We start from the raw sequence: 19,030 nt of genomic DNA, 5'->3' as shown, positions 1-19,030 counted from the left end.
GTGGTGGAAGAGGAGGAAGTAGAGGAGGGTACGACCGTGGCTATGGTGGAGGCGGTGGCTACGGTGGATCGCGCGACTATGGTGGTGGTAACAGATATGGCGGTGGCGGCGGCGGCAGAAGTTACGGGGGTGGGTATGGTGATAGATATGATGGTGGAGGACAGTGGTAAATTGATCATAATCTTTTCACCATTTATGTTAGTAGTTTCTCAAAAATGGTTTTAGAAAATTTTGGGGTTGGGAATGAAAACTGTACTTACAGTTAATTTTTTGTATTTTAATCAAAGTGTTGCCAACGTAAATAAAAATATTGCATTTATATTTGTAATACCGGCATACAGCTTGTGGTTTCTCTTAAAGATGTACTGTCTGTCATAAGCTAAAAATATTGGAAAATTAAATTCCATATTTTATTTGTTTAATTTTTATATTTATTAACATTCTATTAAAAATTTTGACTGAGGAAAAATTACCCTGTCGGTTAACAGGCAGTTCAATACCTTTAGATTCTATTTCATAGATGCTGAAATTTGCTGCTTGTCAATTCAAGGATTTTTGGAAATCCTTAACTGTCAGTAAATCAGCAATTGGGAGTAAAATATTTTTTGATTTTTTAAAATGAGTTTTTACAGATCTTCATTTAAATTTGAGCGTTATTTTCCCAATTATTCTTTTGCAGACAGTACGTGTTTAACCTATTTTTTTTTTAAATTTGTATGAAAGAAAACAATTTTGTAATTTACATCCGGTCTGCAGAAAAAGTTTTTGAATTTTGTTGTATCAAATGTATATCAGTAGATCCTAAGTAATCATTTAATTCGCAGAATTTACACAGGGTTATATTGAAAACAGTCAGTAAGGCATTTTAAGCCATTCTGTAAAACAGTGCGCTAAAAATATACTGTAATATATTTGCATAAGATTATCAAAGAAAGGATGATAATTCATTGATTGACTAATTAAACATTTTATGAATTGTACAATATTCATACTCTACTGTTTATTTTGATCTACTGTTTTTAGACATGTGTTTAAATAGCATAGTCTTCCGGACGATTGTTTGCCAGTTGGTATTTTTTTTAGTCTGCTAGTAGTATTGTACAGTATACACTCAGCCTGCATATTTCAAACTTAATGTATTATTATTCTGTGACAGTTTCCTGCAAATTAATTCTGTGTTGCATGTGATGATAATGTTTTCAAATAAATTCTGTTAAATGTATTTTGGGCAATGGAATATTTTATTAGTAGTCAAACTAAATAGAGTGGGGAAGCACCGTGACCCCTAAGCCATTAACCTAGTACCACACCAAGTACCAGTCAGTCAACTCTTGAGAACATGATTCGGATATATACAGTAGCAGGTCAATATTACTCATGGTCATGGTGTCAAAAGTAAAGAAAAACTTAAATATACAAAGTAAATGTTAATAATGTTTTATGTTATTAAATATTCAAAATAATTAGTATAAATGAATATTGTTTTAAGTCCCGATTTATTTTAAAAAATCACGTTAAAAAATAGATTATAAAAATATTCAAATTAGATATCCCTAATTACTAGCCAATAGGGAAAAAAATGGTTGGAGTGGGAATCGAACCCACGACCCGCAGGTTATCTAGCCAGATAAAAACCACTACAACTTAAGATGCGAGTTTGCGACGTCGGGAAATATCAAAGGAGTGATTATTTGGCCTACCTGACGTGTTATCGTACCAAATTCTCAGTACGTCCCCAAATACTAGCCATTAATAAAATTTAAAAAGAAAATAAAAATGATTCGGGTGGAATCGACCTCCTGGTTATCTAGCGAGATGAAAACCACAAATGCTGTTAAGATGTTAGTTTGCCTAGCGAAATGAAATGTTCTTATTAAATATTCAAAATATTTATTATGAATGAATATTGTTTTAAATCCGATTTATTTTTAAAAATTATGTTAAAAAATAGGTTATAAAAATATTCAAATTAGATTTCCCCAATTACTAGCCAATAGAACAATTTTAAAAAATGGTTCGTGTGGGAATCTAACACATGACCTCCAGATTATCCAGATGGAAATTACTACAAATGCTATTTAGATGCGAGTTTGCCTCAGGAAATATCATAGTGATTATTTACCCTTCCTGATAGGTTAACGTACCGAATTACCTAGTACGTCTCTATATACTAGCCAATAATCATCATTCCTGATGATGACATAATTAATGTCAAAATTTCTCAGGTTGGTAACTATGGAAAATGTATAAAAAAAACTTGTATAAAAAATTATGATGAACGATTTTTAAGAAGCCACCAAAATAGGAGTGATGTTTTACCCGACGTAATTTTACTGACAAATACTTGGGATCAAAGTTCGCAAGTTACTCCAGATAACTAGCCTGGTGTCAGTGACGTATTGGGGAGGGGAAGGGTGTGCGCGCACGCCCCCTTTAAAAATCTCCCCTCCAGTCGCCTTCCCCCAAAAAAATCGTCAATTAGTTAAAAATCACCTTATTTTGCGAATTAAAACTGATACTTGAGGTCCCCCATTTCACCTTCGAGCACGCCAACTCCTTGACAGTACGAAAACCATTTCTATAATTAAAAAAGAAAAACAAATAAACCAAATCCCCTGAATACACTCTTTAATAGATTTATTAGAAGAGAGGCCCTCCTACTACAACCCAGCATCATGGAGTTTTGACCAGGGGAAGTGCAAGGCCAAATGAGCTCCGAGAGGCCAAGGGGTTCCTCTTGCTACACGCAACACTTTAATACTGTACAACGCTTTTGACAATACTATAGGACTACATTTTATATTAATTTTTTTAAAAATGCATGGTGCCCTGGCCTGCTGCATCGCCACTCACCTGGAAACCGCGTCACGCCCTAAAACATGGCAATTAATAAAGATATAAATACATGATTACCCATCATAGTAGACCTATTACTGTACATGTTGAAATTGATTGAAACAAATGTATATAATAATAGTAATACTACTGCATAGCACCCAATCCGCCCCAAAGAAAAAGTAAATATGAGAAATCTGGACCCATTTTTCAAAAGTGAACTCATTTTATGCATAAAACTGCATAATTTGGACCCATTTTTTAAAATGTGGACCCATTCTTTGTAGACCCATTAGAAAAATTAGATGAGACTGTCCCAACTGTCATAGCTGGCTACGACATTGTCCACCAATAAGATTATGGAGAGAAGATGATTCGCCAAATTCAGAATTTTTGAAATGGGGTTGTATCTGTCTCTTATACACATCTAGATGTGTATAAGAGACAGGGGGGGGAGTGTGAGGGGATTTGTATTTTTTAAAATTTCAATACATAACATTAATATGCACTGACATCTTAAAAATAGTGTCAAAACGTTGTTTTCACACTTGACACTGTTCTGCTAACTTACGTTCCAAAGGATGTTTGAATGTAATTAATTCATTGTGAAGAAGAATATCTGTTGTTTCATGGGCTTAATTCAATGTGAAAAGTACTGTAATAGGCCTATATACGGTAGTCTGATAACTTACAATAAAACGGCACGTGAATTTATGTTATTATATTATTATTATTATTATTATTATTATTATTATTATTATTATTATTATTATTTATTATTATCGTTGTTTTTGTTATTATTGTGATGAAAAGTTAACACAAACGGTACACAAAGGTCAATGAAGGCGATATGGTTGCTAAACGAACAGACATGTAAAAATATTTTTTTTAATTCCCCGACGGAATGTATTCATCTTCACCGACGGGGGGTTGGACTTCCCCGACGAGGGGGCTAGAGCCCCAACTCCCCCCACCCTCTGGCACCACCACTGAGGGGAGGGATGCAGACAGTAAATTTTACGCTATCGGGCCCACCTTAAGGTACGACATTTGTATGTTTATGGCACTTTCAGATGGTCGAAAGTGTTACTGCCAGACTGAAAATTTTAAATTCAGACTGGAACTGATTGTTAAATTTATTTAATATCCAGGTAAAAGAAATAAAGGAGAAAACATATACTAAATATTTTTACATAAAGAATACATAAAAAATCTAATTTAAAAGATTCTATCATATCAAGAATATAATATTGTAATTAAAATATAATGCCAGCTAAAAGAGTGAAGGAAGTCATGCTTGTCAAAGGTATTTTATTATTATTAAGGCATGAAAAAAAAATAATAACAAAAAAATATACAATTTAGACAAAATAATGGAATCATGATAAAGTTGTTCAATAATTCAGCGGACCAACACATTTTTGGCGGACCAACTACTGACTCCTTTTACTTTGCGGACCCCTAATTATTTTTCACGGACCCCTGGTTGGGAACTACTGCTATATATAGACGAATCACAATGAAAAGAACAAAACAGAGACGGAACTTGGCGGCACAAAAAGTTGGTGCATATATAACTTGGCGGCACAAAAAGTTGGTGCATATATATAATACTGTACTGCCCCGGTTCTTAATCACTTTCATTTGTTTGAAGGGAAAAATTATTTTTAGAGTAGATCTCACGGGAAAGGGAAAGCACCCAGTGCTACTTTTAAATAGTATTCATTGAATTTTTAATGTTTTTAATATTTTTAATTCTTTTCATTATTTTGTTTTTTCTCACAGGCCAAATTGCCTTGCGGGCCAAATTTGACTCGCGAGCCTCGAGTGCTAATCTGATATAATAGTAAATAAAACACTGTTTATTGAAGAATAGTTTTATTGACAATAACTTTTCGCTCAGTGTCCGAAGAAGTGTATTGTCAATAAAACTAGTCTTTAAAGAGTGTTTTATTTGCATATTCTTGCGTTTTATCGATTTTCTCTGTATTCAGTCTTGTTTGTTAAGCCTGAGTACCAGGCAATGCAAAAAAGTGTTCCCCTTCTAAATGAGAATTGGCAATGCCATGTCAAAACTTCCAGGTTTTATTAAATGATCACGCATAGATTTTCCAAAATACGCGGTTTAAAAAAGTTACATGACTTTGTGCGAAACCGTCTTATTTGGGGAGAGGGACACAGTTAACACAATTTACTTAGCATCTTAATTGTTGGCTTATATATTCCTATTAATGTTATTATTATTATTATTATTATTATTATTATTATTATTATTTTTATTAATATTATTATTATTATTACTATTATTGTTATTATTATCATTATTATTATTGTTATTATTATTATTATCATAATTATTAATGTTGTTCTTATGAATTATAGTACAGTATTAGATAACAGTTAAAACAATTTACTTTGCATCTTAATTGTAGGTTTATTTAACCCTATTAATGTAATTATTATAATTATTATTATTATTATTATTATTATTATTATTATTATTATTATTATTATTATTATTATCATCATCACCATTATTATTATTATTATTATTAATTATTTTTATTATTATTATTGTCATTATGAATTACAGTATTCTTATAGACACTGAAAGGTCCACTGATTAATCTCGGATAAGAAAGTATAATACATACTCCAAGTATTGAAATCACGCCATCGTGTTGGGATTCAATATTTCGACATTAATTATGTCATCATCAGGAATATAGACACTATTATTGTAAGTAGGCCAGAAGGATTTGTTTTGTGTATCGTATCCTGGGCACATAAGGATAACAGTTGTTTTCCAACTGAGTTGTTAACTCCGTTAAACAAGAAATAAATCAAATAAATTATTTCTTTACTCATGGCCAAGAATTATTATTATTATTATTATTATTATTATTATTATTATTATTATTATTATTATTATCATCATCATCATCACCATTATTATCATTATTATTATTAATTATTATTATTATTGTCATTATGAATTACAGTATTCTTATAGAAACTATTATTGTAAGTAGGCCAGAAGGATTTTATGTTTTGTGTATCGTATCCTGGGCACATAAGGATAACAGTTGTTTTTCAACTTAGTTGTTAACTCTGTTAAACAGGAAATAAATCAATAAATTATTTCTTTACTCATGTCCAAGATTTAGAATTTTAGGTAGACTTTTTTTTAAAAGCTTCTCTTTAAAATGAATCAGAGAAAGTAATAATTAATGTAGTTGCTCACTGCTTCTGTTGCTCCATCACCACTAGGTCCTACTGTGAAAAAATGCTCCAATGGAAACACGATTCAAAACACTTTACTATTACTAAGCCTGTACACTGTGGAAAAATTTTTGATTTATTTTCTGGATTGTCGCAACATTCGTTTGCAATCCGATTAAAATTTGGCCGAATTTGGTCCACTATCTGGCAACTAACTCTTGTTCGCGCGGATATCGCGCCTTCCGATCCCATAATCCATTCTTTTCTTCGCTTGGGTTCGTCTCTGCAGAAGAACGTGATTTGGTAGCAGTATAAAGAAGTAGTTATTTGCCTATATAATTTAGCTCAAACAAGTGAAGAAGACAGAATATACCATGTCTGAAGACGAAGGGTAAGATTAAGAAATGTTTTTATTGATAATTTCCGAATACCATATGATCGTTGATATTATTCAGGGTTCGTACGGGTCATGGAAAACCTGGAAAGTCATGGGATTTTAATATCATGTTTTCCAGGCCTTGAAAGTCAGGGAAAATATGGGACAATAATTAAAAGTCATGGAAAGTCATGGAATTTGGTAGCATCTTCTTTCAAGCGAGGTTCGGCGATCAGAGACAAGATGTTCTCACTAGAAGTGTAAATAAATAAATAAAAATATTTTAACTATTTTCTTCTCGTGTTTTCTTTCATTCGTAAAAACTGCCTAATCATTCTGAAAATTGCGAGTTCAAATGCAAACACAGAAACAAAAAGTATACAACTGCGAGAGATTGACTGCCGTGGTTTCATTGAAACGCAATCCTATTTCAAAAAGTACTCCCAAAGATGGGCGTGTCTCAGAAGACCATTTCGAGCGAATGCTTTCAAATTGAAATTAGAAAAAACATAGTTTAACTTGTATTTGCATCTGCCTAGGCGTTATGCCTAATACGTGAATTTAATTGGAATTATTTAACTTGTAATTTATAATACTTTAAGAATAAGAGTGTCACGTGTGTCAGTAGTTGCAACATGCGCGAGAAACAAAAGAATTGCCAACCAGCTTGGGCTAGAGTAGAGTGGGCTTAGTTAGGCTAGCTAGGAGCACACAAAAGGATTATCCTTCAATTGATTTCAGATATAGTTTTACATTAATTTATTGAAAAACACATTGATATGAGTAATCTACTGTTTAAATGACAAAAATTGTTTAATATTTACAGAGTTATGCTAAATTTAATAAAATAAATTTTTTCCAGCTTTACGTAATTTACTATGCATGTTTTTTTTTTTGGTATTTTATTAAAATTAGAAAAGTTCTAGGCATATCACCGCTGAGTATTTTCAAAGTGGGAATTCCATCTTCTGAATGGGAAGTTGTCGGAGAACATCGTCCGAGTGTTTGTTTTATTTAGTAATACCCAATTAGGGTCCAGGAAAAGGCCTCATGTGATCCCGTTTTTTTTTCTTATATGATCACACCTATTCGGGATTATGACAAGCACCCTCACACAGATGTGCTTCTAGCTGCCTAGGCCCTAGTCCTAGGCTTATTTTAAGTAAAACTAGACTTACCTTGGCTTAATTTGGAAATGCAGCCCTTATTTTAGGGCCCTAGCTAGTAAGGTGTAGGCCTAACCTAGTATTAAGTACAGTAGGTAGTGGTTGCTTGATGCTTGATAAAGTAGTGTAATTTATTTATGATTTATGGTTGGAATCCCAGAGTTGCATATATTTGAATGCATCAGTATTCGCACAGGTTCAGTATTCAAGCACACAATCGTGATTATGTATTTATTAACACAACTACTCTTTCATGTTCAACAACTACGCTACTAAAATTGTTTCTAGATACAATAATATTTTGAAACAAAATGACTCAACAAATCAACAATCTAAAATCGAATTATCACTCAATTGTAAAGTATTTGTTGCAACCTAAAATATACACGTCCAAATTCTTGCGATGGAAACATTTCTTTGAGGATGTGAAATTGCAGAAGCCAAACACTGTTATTACTTGTTAAAATATTTTTCGTCTACAGAAAGGTGTATGTTGGTAATCTAAGCTTTGATACAACCGAAGGTCAGTTAACCGAGTTGTGTTAACGGGTGCCTGAGGCCCTAGTCTGAAGCCATCCGTATGAGAACTTGAGAAAGAACGTTTACGAATTCACGAAATGCCCAAACTAAATAATCTGTAATTGGTAACTGTAGTATCTTTGGCTATTTCAACTTGAACAGTGTAGGCATTCTGTTGTATGCTGGCCGTAGTTATACAGAAGTCAAAAAGAACAAACTACTAAGCATCTTTTTTAGACCAGTGTCTTTTTTATAAATCTGAAGTCAGTAGACATTCATTGGATTGTTTCTGACCTAATAAAATAACTTAAGATTTCGACTTTCTCTCATAAGACTGCAATTTTAAAGTTCTCTTGGTTACGAATTGGTTGATAGAAATGGCTCTGCTGTACCCGATTACACACATTTTGTTCTTGAATATTTTTTTGTAATGTTTGAAAGATAAGATTTATAATAGCCTTTATAAGGAATGTAAAAGATGATTTGAAAAATTGTATTTTTATAAAGTACTGATAAATATTTTATAATGCATACAAGTTTGAATCAATCTATTGACTCACACAATTCTTGCTGCAGGCATATAATTTCCTAAAGACCAGAATAGGTTGCATTTACCTTGTCTGATGCGGTGGAAAGAATGCCTTAAATATTTTGAGAATAATTTATGGCATTGTGTTGAATTATCAGAAAGTATAGATTTGACTCTGTACATTGATTTGATATGGAAGTCAAGTTAAGCAAGATTTCAAAACATGTGATTCTGTATGAAAGTTATCCAGCTGGAATCAACTGTAAGCCATAATTCTACGCATTTTAATCTTTGATGTCTAAAATTGAGTTGCGTTTTTGAATCTTCATTATTATCTGTATTCCTCTCCCAGTACCATGCAACACTGCTTTGATATCGAGCAAGTAAATCAGATGATCAATACAGTTGAGGGCCTCCACAACTGTGTTTTTCCATAACTTGTTCAATTGGTGTTGAAACACCTAATCTTTTCAGTTAACAACATTCAATAAAATCATGACAGTTTACAGTACAGTCCAATGAATATTAAGTTTAAACAAGTTTTCCATAATTTTTATAAAATTAAGCAGATACACCAGTTAAAAAAGCCAATTAATATTTTGTCTTAACTAAGGAAGTACTTGACTCTATTGTCTTTTTAGTTAAAGTTGCTCGGTAACAAGTGTTGTCACGTAGCGTTAATACTTCAGAAACATATTACTCCATATTTTTTAATTTAGCTCAATCACTGATACACTTAAAAACATGTCAAAATTGCACCAAATCATGTTCTCAATCAACTTGTGTATCCTTAATTTTAAACATCTCATAATTGTATCTCACTATTTAAATATACTTTATAAGTTCTGATTTGAATGCCACAATATTACTGTACTTGGCATATGCATAACTACAATGCATTAAATGCATGCATGATCATTTCCAATATCTAAAAATCATAGTCTACAATTAAGTTTAATACTAATGCTTCTCCCAAAAACTGTTGGATTCTGTTGCAGTTTTTGTAAACCACTTTCTCTTTAGTGTCATTCTGAGATGAAAATGAAAGGTCACCATGTTTACCGACCAATAACATTTAAACTGTATTTTCTTCAATTTTTATACCGATGTTTTCTTGTAGTACTCTATAAGGGCAGTTTTCCTCTAGAAAAATTTTATTCGCGCAAGTCAGAAAGTTTTTCCTATGTGAATGCGCAGTTTAATTTTCAAGATTCTCAATTGCATATTGGTAAAAATTTTAGGTTCGTGCGAATAAATTTGCTTAGTGGAAACAGCCTTAATAGATTTCTTTAAAAAAAACAATATTACAAATGTTTTCTTTATTTCTTAGGCGAAATCAGATCAACATTCGAAGAATTTGGGCAGATCAGCGATGTAACAGTTGTCATGGACCGAGAGACAGGCCGTAGTCGTGGCTTTGGTTTTGTACAGTTTTATGATAAATCGGCCGCTATGGCAGCAATAAGTCGTAATGATATTGAACTTGGTAATAGGACGGTAAGTTCAATTTGATGGGCTTGTTTACCTGGCAAACCACAACTTCAAGAAAATTCTAAACAATTGTTGCATAATATTTTTCTGAAGCTTTCCAAATGATTATTTGCTTTTATTTTGTACCTTTAGGACCACATGATGTTAAATGAAAAATGTTTCGTATTGTGTATCTTTTAACTAGGCCCATGCCATACTCTAGTTTAGCAATAAAAAGCATGTACAGTACAGCCCACAATTACTGCAACGTTCCCACATGTGGTAACTTCGTCGTGGTTGGTGGTAGTAGGATCTCAAACTTGCCTAAATCAACTGTGCCTAAGTTGAAAAATTTTAAGTTGATCTTACTTTACATGCCAAAACATTAACAATCTGTAATTCGAATTTTATCTAAGTCGAACAATATTTCAATGGCATTTTGGATTTGACTTAGGCAAGTTTAACTGTATTATATAATATATAAAATGATAAAACAAATACAGTAAGTGTTCAGTTCAAAACCTGTCCCAATCTCAAATCCATTCAGCTGTTTACATCTGAGCACATGTTCTGCCTTCGTAAACAAACCGCATTACTGCAGTGTATTGGTTAAGAAATTATTTGTCAAAATTAATACAAATCAAACACTACTTTAAATACCTAGTTCTGATAAATCTAGATCATGAACTTTTTTTTAACTTTCAGTTAAGAGTGCAAACCGCAACAAAACCAGGTCAAGGTAAGCTTGTGAACTTCCCACATTAATGAGGGATTTTAACTGAAATTAGCACGAGTTCTGGCTTGTGTTAAAGTAATTGAGGCAGTAATGTACCACTCTATTACAAACCTTGATATCATAAATTCATGATTTTATGAACGTAAAATAGAGATGATACCTAAACGTGTAGATTTGCGTGTATAAAAATAATTTGTACTCTTTGTTATGAACACATTATAATTTATGAAAATTTGAGTTACAGTAGAAACCCTTAATTTCGAACCCTGATTTAACAAATTCCCGATTTTACGAATGTAAAATCAAGGTGATGACGTCATACAAAAATTCCCTATATTTTGAGCGTTTCTTGTAATATTTGTTAATGCTATTCTAAAAAGTGTTACTTGCATACAGAGGAAGATTACCCATGCAATTTTAGGGTGCAAAACTAGTGCTCGCCAATGTGAGTGTTAATAAAAATTTGGCGAGTGATATTCCATCGTGGGCGAGTGAAAAATAAAAAATAAAAAAAATCTGCTCGAATTGTAACTGTTATTATCATGCATACAACATACTATACTGTGTAATTCTCGAGTGAAGGAGGCCCTCTAATGGGCCTCTTCATATTTGGTGTTTATTATGGCTTCACACATGTGTATGCGACAAATTTTACTTCTCCTTTAATCATTGTTTTCAGCTTTAAAAGTCAACATAGTGATTGATTGTTTTATTGAATGATCAATAAATATAATAAACAAGTATCTATGGAAGTTATGTTGGAGTAAAATCCACAATCTAGGTATTTAAGAAGGTAAAAACGTCCGATTAAAAACAAATTTGTCTGGGGCCTAGAGTGGGATCAAAATGCTTAGAAACTGCCTACTATAGGCCCAGGCCCCCTCAGATTTAGCTACGTAGTCCTGTTGGCCTAGCCTAGGCCTAGTTTATGCCAGTGTAAGAAGTGCCAGTGCAAATATATAATAATTTGGGTCAACACCGATCTTACGAATACCCACAATTACGAACGGCTCTGGCCCCGTGCCGTACGTAATTGAGGGGTTCTACTGTGGCTGATGAAAATAACTTCTGTGGTGTACATCATTTCATTTATAAGTGACTTAATGAACATTTTAATTTTTTAGGACGAAGAGGAGGAGGAGGTGGTTATGGTGGTGGAAGAGGAGGAAGTAGAGGAGGGTACGACCGTGGCTATGGTGGAGGCGGTGGCTACGGTGGATCGCGCGACTATGGTGGTGGTAACAGATATGGCGGCGGCGGCGGCAGAAGTGGTTACGGGGGTGGGTATGGTGATAGATATGATGGTGGAGGACAGTGGTAAATTGATCATAATCTTTTCACCATTTATGTTAGCAGTTTCTCAAAAATGGTTTTTGAAAATTTTGGGGTTGGGCATTGGGAATGAAAACTGTACTTACAGTTAATGTTTTGTATTTTAATCAAAGTGTTGCCAACGTAAATAAAAATATTGCATTTATATTTGTAATACCGGCATACAGCTTGTGGTTTCTCCTAAAGATGTACCGTCTGTCATAAGCTAAAAATATTGGAAAATTAAATTCCATATTAGATTTGTTTAATTTTTATATTTATTAACTTTCGATTAAAAATTTGACTGAGGAAACACAGGCAGTTCAGATAATACCTTTAAATTCTATTTCATAGATGCTGAAATTTGCTGCTTGTCAATTCAAGGATTTTTGGAAATCCTTAACTGTCGATAAATCAGCAATTGGGAGTAAAATATTTTTTGATTTTTTTACAGATCTTCATTTAATTTTGAGCGTTATTTTCCCAATTATTCTTTTGCAGACAGTACGTGTTTAACCTATTTAAAAAAAAATTTGTATGAAAGAAAACAATTTTGTAATTTACATCCGGTCTGCAGAAAAAGTTTTTGAATTTTGTTGTATCAAATGTATATCAGTAGATCCTAAGTAATCATTTAATTCGCAGAATTTACACAGGGTTATATTGAAAACAGTCAGTAAGGCATTTTAAGCCATTCTGTAATACAGTGCGCAAAAAATATACTGTAATATATTTGCATAAGATTATTAAAGAAAGGATGATAATTCATTGATTGACTAAATGAACAGTTTATGAATTCTACAATATGCATACTCTATTGGTTATTTTGATCTACTGTTTTTAGACATGTGTTTAAATAGCATAGTCTTCCGGACGATTATTTGCCAGTTGGTATTTTTTTTTAGTCTCCTGCTAGTATTGTACAGTATACACTCAGCTTGCATTTTTCAAACTTATGTATTATTATTCTGTGACAGTTTCCTGCGAATTAATTCTGTGTTGCATGTGATGATAATGTTTTCAAATAAATTCGGTTGAATGTATTTCGGGCAATGGAATATTTTATTAGTAGTGTTTACTATTGACTCATTAGATTGTAAAAAAAAAAAAAAAAAATTTTTTTTCATTAGATTGTAAAAAAAAAAAAAAAAATTTATTTTTGAGCAGTCATACATTGCATGAGGTAGGAAAGCTACAATGATGATAAAGACTGATAGTTTTTAACCATTAAGTTGTACAGGTTTACCTTTAGTCTAAAGCATAGGTGGGCAAAGTGTGACCTATGGGCCACATGTGATCTGGCGGCAATTTTGTTGTGGCTGGCAAAAATATATTAAAGGTCTGAATACTGTCAGCGCCTTAAAACTCGTTATTGTTATAAACACTGACCATGCTCAAACTAAATGGAGTGGGGAAGCACCGCAACCCCCAAGCCATTAACCTAGTACCACACCAAGTACCAGTCAGTCAACTCTTGAGAACATGATTCGAATATATACAGTTGCAGGTCAATATTACTCATGGTCATGGTGTCAAAAGTAAAGAAAAACTTGAATAATCAAAGTAAATGTTATTACAGTAATAAATGTTTTATGTTATTAAATATTTAAAATAATTAGTGTAAATGAATATTGTTTTAAGTCCGATTTATTTTTAAAAATCATGTTAAAAAATAGATTATAAAATATTCAAATTAGATATCCCTAATTACTAGCCAATAGGAAAATTTTTTAAAAAATGGTTAGTGTGGGAATCGAACACACGACCTCCAGATTATTTAGCCAAATGGAAAATAATACAAATGCTATTAAGATGCGAGTTTGCCTCAGAAAATATAGGAGTGATTATTTACCCTACCTGACACACCTGGTTCTTAATTTTTTTGAAGGACAAAAATTATTTTTGATCTCACGGGCCAAATATAATCTTTGTCATGTTTATAGCAGTCGTTATATACATTTGGGTGAAACTCTTTCCTCTAAGATAGGTCTGTTTGAAAGCTGTTTCGGCAATTTCAAATTATACTTTGAATTGTACTAGTGGTCGGCTTGCATCATCAGTTTAAAGGGGATGAGACAAGTGGCCATATATTGCTTTCCTGAGTTCGGGAAAAATACTTCAAAAATTCAAAACGTTGAGATGTAAAGATAATTAGAGAAACAAAACATGATATGATGAGACGGGAAAATCAGGTGGAAACGAGGCTGATCACTTTTTTCAGTTGCTTGGTAGCATTTTCTAACCAACTCATTAATATGAAGAAAGAGCAGCTTCCCAATATAGTGGAACATCCGTTCAAAAGGCATTGTGGGTACACTGAGAGCAATTTTACTGCAACCGCGCGGCGGCGCTATATAGAAATAATAAAGGCGCTGCTCTTGTTCGCTTGTTTCCTTTATTTTCTCCACTTAGTAAAACGTTCAAATTTTACTGCAACCGTAGGAGGGCGAATGTTTTATATATATATATATATATATATATATATATATATGTATATATATATATATATATATATATATATGTATTAATCTTTGATATTTTAATAATTTTTATATGTGAATTATTTATTTATTTTTTTTGGTATTTTATTAAAATTAGAAAAGTTCTAGGCATATCACCGCTGAGTATTTTCAAAGTAGGAATTCCATCTTCTGAATCGGAAGTTATCGCAGAACATCGTCCGAGTGTTTGTTTTATTTTGTAATACCCAATTAGGGTCCAGGAAAAGGCCTTGTGTGATCCCATTTTTTTTCCTTATATGATCACACCTATTCGGGATTATGACAAGCACCCTCACACAGATGTGCTTCTAGCTGCCTAGGCCCTAGTCCTAGGCTTATTTTAAGTAAAACTAGACTTACCTTGGCTTAATTTGGAAATGCAGCCCTTATTTTAGGGCCCTATCTAGTAAGGTGTAGGCCTAGCCTAGTACTAAGTACAGTAGGTAGTGGTTGCTTGATGCTTGATAAAGTAGTGTAATTTATTTATGATTTATGGTTGGAATCCCAGAGTTGCATATATTAGAATGCATCAGTATTTGCACAGGTTCAGTATTCAAGCACACAATCGTGATTATGTATTTATTAACACAACTACTCTTTCATGTTCAACAACTACGCTACTAAAATTGTTTCTAGATACAATAATATTTTGAAACAAAATGACTCAACAAATCAACAATCTAAAATCGAATTATCACTCAATTGTAAAGTATTTGTTGCAACCTAAAATATACACGTCCAAATTCTTGCGATGGAAACATTTCTTTGAGGATGTGAAATTGCAGAAGCCAAACACTGTTATTATTTGTTAAAATGTTTTTTGTCTACAGAAAGGTGTATGTTGGTAATCTAAGCTTTGGCACAACCGAAGGTCAGTTAACTGAGTTGTGTTAACGGGTGCCTGAGGCCCTAGTCTGAAGCCATCCGTATGAGAACTTGAGAAAGAACGTTTATGAATTCACGAAATGCCCGAACTAAATAATCTGTAATTGGTAACTGTAGTATCTTTGGCTATTTCAACTTGAACAGTGTAGGCAATCTGTTGTATGCTGGCCCTAGTTATACAGAAATCTGTTCTTTTTGATACAAACTACTAAGCATCTTTTTTAGACCAGTGTCTTTTTTATAAATCTGAAGTCAGTAGACATTCATTGGATTGTTTCTGACCTAATAAAATAACTTAAGATTTCGACTTTCTCTCATAAGACTGCAATTTTAAAGTTCTCTTGGTTACGAATTGGTTGATAGAAATGGCTCTGCTGTACCCGATTACACACATTTTGTTCTTGAATTTTTTGTAATGTTTGAAAGATAAGATTTATAATAGCCTTTAAAATGAATAATATAAAAGATTGATGATATGCAAAATTGTTTTTTAAAAATAATAAACAACTGTTAAATATATTTGGATAAATGTATTGACTCGCACAGTTCTTGCAAGCACAAAAACAGGGCTGGAAAAAGTGCAAGACCGTGGTCGGAGGAATCATGAATGTCCTGAAAGCATTTTGGGGAAAAAATAAAAAAATTAACTGTTTGTTTATATAGTGTACAGATAATATTTAGTCATGGAGGCATTTTATCAAAACAATTTTTATGGTCGAAGGCACAACAATTTTTTTTTTCCAGGCCTGCATATACATTTCCTCAAGACCATTCAACTTGTGTAATGTGATGAAAAGAATGCCTATAAATATTTTGCAATCTGAAATCTGTTAAATTGTGTTGAGTTATTATAGATAACTATCAGAGGAAGAATAGATTTATTACTCTGTACATTGATTGAATATATAAATTGCAATAATTAATTTGAGTAAGTTAATAAGGGTGATAGTATATTGATGTTCCTTTTGGTATCTTAATTCGATCTATTGATTTTAATGACTAACTTAGTCTAGATTTCAAAACATGCTTGTCTGTTTCACAAAAGTTATCCCTGGAGCTCAAATGAACTGTAAGCCTATATTCTACATATTTTAATTTTTGATGTCTAAAGTTGAGTTGCGTTTCTGAATCTTCATTATTGTCTGTGCAAGTATTCCACTCCCAGTACCATGCAACACTGATTTGTTATTGAGTAAGTAAATCAAATGATTAATACATCCGAGTGGAATCTGCATAGAAACTTACAAGAAAACAAAATAAACTTTTTAATATACCGTATTATTCATATAAGCGCCCCAGGCATTTTTTTTGAGAATGGTTTTTGAGTGATGTTTATTTGAGGGAGGCGTTTTATTTCTGGTTTAAAATGGATACAATACTCGACCAAATGCCCCTTAATGTCACTCTGTAAATGTGGAACTACCACACGTAAGTACCTTCCAAATACGTTGTGTAATTATAGTAAAGACTTGTTGATCCAAATCATGTGAGAAAAAATGTAATTCTAGTAGAACATTAATAGAATGTGTTGAATGAGGTTGCTTCCATTAGAATTTGTAAGTCATTTATTTAAGAAAAAAAATAATACCCCAGGGCATTTATTTAATGGAGACATTTGTTCCAAATAAGGCTCTATTTGGAGTTAGGTGGGGGCGTTTATTCGAATAAATACGGTATACATATTCTCTACATTATATGCTTTTTACAAGGTGGATCATTTACTAGAATAAGTTATGAGTAAAAATTATCTAAAGCATACAAATACTTCCACATGCTTATGCTAATTACTCAGTCTTAGCGACACGATGCTGGTTTTGGAATGGCGTACCACTTATTTGTTAACTTCGAAGTCACTGAAATTACTCCAATTGATGTTCTCAACTCCTGTATCCTTGATTTTATTGCCATTACCGTACTCGGCGATGAAGCGCCCCGTTTGCATAAGCGCCCCCGTGAATGTTAAAATTTCCTTAAGCGCCCCGCTTGAATAAGCGCCCCCTTCTAATTTGAATAAACGCCCCCTCAATAATCCAGTCAAACCTGGGACTGTGGATGTTGGCATGATTTGAGGTGTGGAGAGGAATCACATTCTCCTTTAGTCAATATCAAAATGAGGATATTTATCTTGGACAGATGAGAGCTCCCTGGACAGACTGTATTTCCAACTTTCATCTTCTTACATTTGTCTATAGCCTAGTCCTAGCTCCTTTTCCGACAATTTGCACCTTTAACACATTCTCATCTGAGTTTTCAAGAAAACCTGCAATGATCATGTCGTCCTGCTAATCTCAATCGGCCGATGGCCAACAAGCTAACCACCACCACTAATTTTCATCTGCTATTCTGCTGTTATGTAATACAATCGTTTTTCATTCAAAATGTGCTTCTTGAATTTAATAAGTTGTCATAAGAACCCCTCGATTTTCATCTATTTCCATAAGCGCCCCCTCAATTTCCACTCTGTTTTCATAATCGCCCCGTTCGAATAGGGGCCCCTTTGAATAAGCGCCCCTTAAAAAGTGCAAAAAATATTTGAAGTGCCTGGGCGCCTATTTCGCGCGAGTACGGTACTTACATTTGTATTTCACTATTTTAACATGTTTTAAAAGTTCTGAATTAATATTAGGGGGCTTTCAATTGCACGACGACAGTAGGACGTAGAATGTAATGGAGTCATATGGTCATCTGCACATGCAAGAATGTTGTGCAGAGGATGTACCACTGTAATGCATGAGTGAATCTCTTCTGGCATCGCGTTGTTGCGCAAATCGAAAGTTCCTTAATATTCGGCATCTACAATGCATTGAATGCATGTGTGGTGTTTTCCAATATATGTATCGTACTCCACAACCAAATCTGTAAGTTTAATCTTAATGCTTCTCCTGTAAACTGTCCAATTCTTTTGCAATTTTTGTGATCCACATTCTCTTTTGTGTTGTCCTAAGATGATGGAAGGTCACCAGGTTTATCGGCCAATAATCTTTCAGCTATTTTTCATTCAGTAGTTTTTGTGTTTGTTGCTGTTTTCTTGCAATTAGTCCATTTTTTTTAACAGTTGTTAATTTTTTCTTTTTCTTATAGACGAAATAAGAGCAGAGTTCGAGGAATTTGGCCAAATAAGCGATGTAACAATTATCGTGGACCGTGAGACCGGCCGTAGTCGTGGCTTTGGATTTGTAACGTTTTATGATAAATCGTCTGCTACAGCAGCAATTGATTCTCAAAAACCAATTGAACTTGGTAGAAGGACAGTAAGTTCAATATGATGGAATTCTTTACCTGGCAAATTAAAACTGTAGTTGGCAAAATTCTAAATTTAATTATTGCATGGACCATGCCATCCCAAAACTAGCTTCAGTGACCGGGAAAGGACTTTTCAATTTATTTAAGCTTTAAAATGATGATCATTTATTAAAAACCGACATACATTACTATTGCAAAGTTGATGAGTATTACAGCTTATCTGTAAAGTATACAATG

General features: G+C 33.1%; 1 protein-coding gene and 1 long non-coding RNA gene across 4 annotated transcripts in view; one reads left to right on the top strand and one right to left on the bottom strand.

The window, feature by feature from the left end:
- The window catches only part of LOC117110281 (glycine-rich RNA-binding, abscisic acid-inducible protein-like), a 31,063-nt gene that overhangs the window by 9,436 nt on the left and 2,597 nt on the right, over positions 1-19,030 (top strand). Inside the window, exons 1-5 of one of the 3 annotated variants that reach the window (XM_033252933.1) lie at positions 6,297-6,448; positions 8,082-8,122; positions 9,978-10,144; positions 10,823-10,856; positions 11,978-13,207. In XM_033252933.1, the coding sequence (XP_033108824.1) occupies positions 6,432-6,448; positions 8,082-8,122; positions 9,978-10,144; positions 10,823-10,856; positions 11,978-12,174 (456 nt within the window). In that variant the 5' untranslated portion in view covers positions 6,297-6,431 and the 3' untranslated portion in view covers positions 12,175-13,207. Of the gene's footprint in view, positions 1-6,296; positions 6,449-8,081; positions 8,123-9,977; positions 10,145-10,822; positions 10,857-11,977; positions 13,208-15,495; positions 15,537-18,631; positions 18,802-19,030 lie in introns of those variants that run through there. The other 2 variants (XM_033252931.1, XM_033252930.1) reach the window with 2 other exon arrangements.
- LOC117110285 lies at positions 699-15,624 on the bottom strand. The gene is made up of 3 exons (XR_004445661.1): positions 15,614-15,624; positions 3,384-3,389; positions 699-955 (listed from the first exon to the last, which is right to left on the bottom strand). It is a non-coding gene; the product is annotated as an uncharacterized LOC117110285 (long non-coding RNA).

The sequence above is a fragment of the Anneissia japonica genome, unplaced genomic scaffold, assembly GCF_011630105.1.
Source record: "Anneissia japonica isolate Jap-2015-1 unplaced genomic scaffold, ASM1163010v1 scaffold673_len1821605_cov196, whole genome shotgun sequence".
Taxonomy (NCBI): Eukaryota; Metazoa; Echinodermata; class Crinoidea; order Comatulida; family Comatulidae; genus Anneissia; species Anneissia japonica.
This window is presented reverse-complemented; position numbering and strand designations above follow the sequence as displayed.